Source organism: Hylobates moloch, unplaced genomic scaffold (assembly GCF_009828535.3).
Source record: "Hylobates moloch isolate HMO894 unplaced genomic scaffold, HMol_V3 SCAFFOLD_66, whole genome shotgun sequence".
NCBI classification, from domain to species: domain Eukaryota; kingdom Metazoa; phylum Chordata; class Mammalia; order Primates; family Hylobatidae; genus Hylobates; species Hylobates moloch.
Genome location: NW_026652341.1, coordinates 130,156 through 134,771, shown reverse-complemented (window position 1 = coordinate 134,771; position 4,616 = coordinate 130,156). Strand labels below are relative to the sequence as shown.

The window sequence follows — 4,616 nt, the reverse complement described above, 5'->3', positions numbered from 1 at the left end:
TTTTTTTAATTTTTATTATTATTATTTTTTTTGAGATGGAGTCTCGCTCTGTCGCCCAGGCTGGAGTGCGGTGGCGCAATCTCGGCTCACTGCAAGCTCTGCCTCCCGGGTTCACGCCATTCTCCTGCCTCAGCCTCTCTGAGTAGCTGGGACTACAGGCGCCCGCCACCACGCCCGGCTAATTTTTTGTATTTTTTAGTAGGGACGGGGTTTCACCGTGGTCTCGATCTCCTGACCTCGTGATCCGCCCGCCTCGGCCTCCCAAAGTGCTGGGATTACAAGCGTGAGCCACCGCGCCCGGCCGGTAAGTTTAAGAAAGGGGAAAAAAAGCATCTGCTAGAGTTTTGCCCAGAAACACTGGGAGGAGTAGCTGGGATGCTGTGGCCCGGCAGACAAGGCCCTGTGCCATCTGCAGCTGACCGTTCTCCAGCCTCCTGCACACCATCGATCTTCTGGGCTATGAAGCACTGGCCCCATCGTGCCAGATTTCTGCTCCTCCAACTCTGCGTCCTTTGACTCAGCATGGTTGCACACTGGCAGCCTCTGCCTGGAGCCAAATCCCGATCCATAGTCTCTAGTCTAGGTTCCCCCTTCTCACCCAGTCTTCGATCACGGCACAGTCTATCTAACTCATAGCTGCTGTCACCTTCTGTAATGGTTTGTTAGCTCATTTACTTCTACTTCATCTCAATCCCCAGCCAGAAGGGGAGGAGTCTTCTGTCTTTTGTTCACTCAAGCGTGCTCAGCATCTGACTACCGCAGACACGTGGTAGGTTCACAATGACTGCATTTTGAATGACAAGTTGCAGTATTATCATGAAGGCTTACATTTTGAACAAAGTCAATATTATGTTTTTTTTGCCTGTGTGTGTGACAGGGTCTCATTGTGCTGCTCAGGTTGGAGTGCAGAGATGTGATCATATCTCACTGTAACCTTGAGTTCTTGGTCTAAAGTAATCCTCCTGCCTCAGCCTCTTGAGCACTAGGACTAAAGATGTGCACCACCACACCCAACTAATGTTTTTAAATTTTTTGTAGAGGCAGGGTTCCACTATGTTGCCCAGGCTAGTCTTGAATTCCTGGCCTCAAGTGATCCTCCTGCCTTGGCCTCCCAATGTGATGGGATTACAGGCATGAGCCACCTCGCCTGGCCAAATTTTTATTATTATAATGCATACAGTCATGGATACTTCCTTTTTTTTTCAATTTTATAACTTTATTTGATATATTTGACAATCAGCGATTAGTTCTCATCCACATTGACTGTCTATAGATTTTTGAAAGTGGTAAAAGGTATATAAGTAACCAAAGTATAGAGCTTATTTGGTGAATCTTCATCCGCATTACGTTTTCTGGACAACCGCACACGGATTCGGTATGGGACATTCTTTATTCCTTTGGCCCAGATAGCTTTGTTGAGCCTGGTATCAATGCACACATCTGGAGTTCCCATCTCCTTCATGGCAGATTTCAGAATCTCTTTGAGTGCCCGAGGGGCATGCTTCTTGAAATCCACTCCATGCATGCACTTGTGAATGTTGATGGTGTATTCTCGGGTCACCACCTCGTTGATGGCAGAAAGGCCCTTTTTCTTCTCGCCATCCTTCTTTGCGGGAGCCATTCTGCCTGGTCCAAGTTGGAAAGGAAGAGCACGAGGGATTGTGATACTTCTTTTTACATTTTTAGAGTTTTAAAAATTTTAGACTCAGGACTTTGGCCAAACTAGTCACAATAATCAGTCATACGACATTTGTCTCTATAACTTCATTAGTGTATTCATTCTGACATTTAATAATAGATAATGCCATTTCTAATCACCATATTCATCATGATTTAGGCAGACAAATGGTAATTTAAAGCCGACATTTAGCAGTATTGTTTTTTAGTTACTCTCAAGCCTGATATAATTATACAGTTGAAGTAGAAATTGAGTTTGTGGTGATAGCAGAAATATTCTCATTGGAGCCAGCTATTTCCAATAAAATTTGTGTAAGCATCAAAGCCTACACTATTGTCCTTTACTTCTTATACTTCATTGTGTAGTACTTATACTTTTTTTTTTTTTTTTTTTTTGAGACGGAGTATTGCTCTGTCGCCCAGGCTGCGGTGCAATGGTGTGATCTCGGCTCACTGCAACCTCCGCCTCCCAGGTTCAAGTGATTCTCCTGCCTCAGCCTCCAGAATAGCTGGCATTACAGGCACCTGCCACCACGCTCAGCTAATTTTTGTATTTTTAGAAGAGACGGGTTTTCACTATGTTGGCCAGGCTGGTCTCGAACTCCTGACCTCAGCTGATTCACCCGCCTTGGTCTCCCAAAGTGCTGAGATTACAGGCGTGAGCCACCATGCCCGGCTAATACTTACTTCCAAATGTTGAAAATGCATGCTAGTTTCATGCATGATTTTTCATGCATGAAAAATCAACCTAGCTGTCTATATTACTTAGGAGCTTCATGAAGTCCTTAAGGGTTAGAGCTAAAGATGGCGAAAACAACAAAGTCCCAATAGTCTATTTAAAATAGGGAGTCACACTGTATCTGTGGCTATAAATAAGGGTCCCATCGTAAGAATTAGTTCAACGTGGATGAGAAGCTAGCTTTTCTCCAGGGATGAATGAATGCAGCATTTAAGAGTGCAGAGAGGTTTCACTCTCTGTGGCAGGTACGAGTTCCAGGTCAGCTGTTTGAGAGGGACTTACCCATTTCCCACTAAAATACCTGACAAGTTTAGACCCTTGTGGATTTTCAATTCCCTTAAAGATCAAACAAGGCAAGTAAGAGGTGGGTGTGTCCTGATCTGTTGGATATTATTGCAATAGCAACTTGATGGGAACCCTGTGTTCTCAATCAAGCAGATAGTGAATGAAACACAGCATACAGCCTGGTATATGGAGTGTTGATGGCATGACACAGTGTACAGAGGAAGATGGAAATGCACCAGCATGTGAAGTTTAGTTGGAGTGTGGTGCTAAAGCAGGCACTATTGGAGTTTCAGCTTCTAACTTCATGCATTTTTTTTTTTTTTTTGGACACAGAATCCCACCCTGTCACCCAGGATGGAGTGCAGTGGTGCCATCTCAGCTCACTGCAAACTCCTCCTCCCAGGTTCAAGTGATTCTCCTGCCTCAGCCTCCTGAGTAGCTGGGATTACAGGCATCTGCCCACCACACCTGGCTAATTTTTGTATTTTTAGTAGAGATGGGGTTTCACCATGTTGGTCAGGCTGGTTTTGAACTCCCGACCTCAGGTGATCACCTGCCTCAGCCTCCCAAAGTGCTGGGATTACAGGTGTGAGCCATCGTGCCCAGCTTTTAGTAATATTTTATTGTATTGTCAACTCTATCAGTAATAACAATATGAAAGGAAGTTTAAAAATAAATTAATGGCTGAGGTGGGCGGATCACGAGGTCAGGAGATCGAAACCACAGTGAAACTCCGTCTCTACTAAAAATACAAAAAATTAGCCGGGCGTGGTGGCGGGCGCCTGTAGTCCCAGCTACTCGGAGAGGCTGAGGCAGGAGAATGGCGTGAACCCGGAAGGCGGAGCTTGCAGTGAGCCGAGATCGCGCCACTGCACTCCAGCCTGGGTGACAGAGTGAGACTCCGTCTCAAAAAAACAAAAAACAAAAAACAAACAACAACAAAAAATAAATTAATAAAGGATAGTTTAAGTTTCTAAAAATCCAATGTTGGTATACGCATTTAGGCACTTTTTTAAAAAGCAAGGTAACAGAAATTTGAACTTTACATTTGTTGTCTTGATTTTCTTTTAGTATCAATTTTCTGTTTAATTGTTAGGGTTTCATATTCAAGATATTTGTATCTGGTCCTGATAATGTGACATTTTGAAATAAAGCCACAGAGAGATGCTGACAGAAAAAGTCCAGGAATGAATTATTCCTACTAGCATCATGTGAGAAAAGAAAATGTTTTAAAATGTTAACATCTGTGAAAGCTTAGAACAATCTTCTTGTCTCAAAATGCATTTTAAAAAATGACACCCATGCAGTTGAAAATGGATATTTTATTATTTAATAACGTCCTATTTTAGCTGACATGCAGAGAGGACACATTATCATGTACATTTTCTTCAATATTAAAGGCATTAAAGTAGTAGAATCACAGACTTGAGAGACACTTTAGGAATCAGCTTGTCAAATGCCCTTATTCTACAGAACAGGGAATGGAGGCCCAAAGGAGGGACACCGTGAGCTGGTTGGTGTCACAGCTCAGGGAACTGGCAGGCAGACCAGGGGCCAGGCTCGCCCCCTCAGTCTACCTCTCTGTAGGAAATTCAACCTCAGACGCTTTCCACTTTGAAGAAATCACAGGAAACAGTGCACACATCAGAGTGGAGAATTATTTTCTGGCATGTCCACATTCTAGACACTTGGTTGAACACCTCTGTCCACTCTTTCCAGCCCTGCTTCCTATATTCATGGTCCACGTACAAGCACACATGCACCTTCACCCTAACTGTAGAAATGTAAATGCAGGTAAGAACCCTAGGAGAAAACGTGTCCACAATTGTCTAATTATATTGAAGTGACACCAGAATTAATCAGACATATTTTTAGGTTAATAGTTATTTTGCTTCATGCTAATTAACAAATAACA

General features: G+C 43.4%; 1 protein-coding gene across 1 annotated transcript; it reads right to left on the bottom strand.

The window, feature by feature from the left end:
- Window positions 1-1,267: 1,267 nt before the first annotated feature.
- Window positions 1,268-1,621, bottom strand: LOC116463807 (large ribosomal subunit protein eL31-like). Its single transcript, XM_032754187.2, has one exon. It carries the CDS (start codon window positions 1,619-1,621, stop codon window positions 1,268-1,270), a length of 354 nt encoding a protein of 117 aa, XP_032610078.1.
- Between the last annotated feature and the right edge of the window lie 2,995 nt (window positions 1,622-4,616).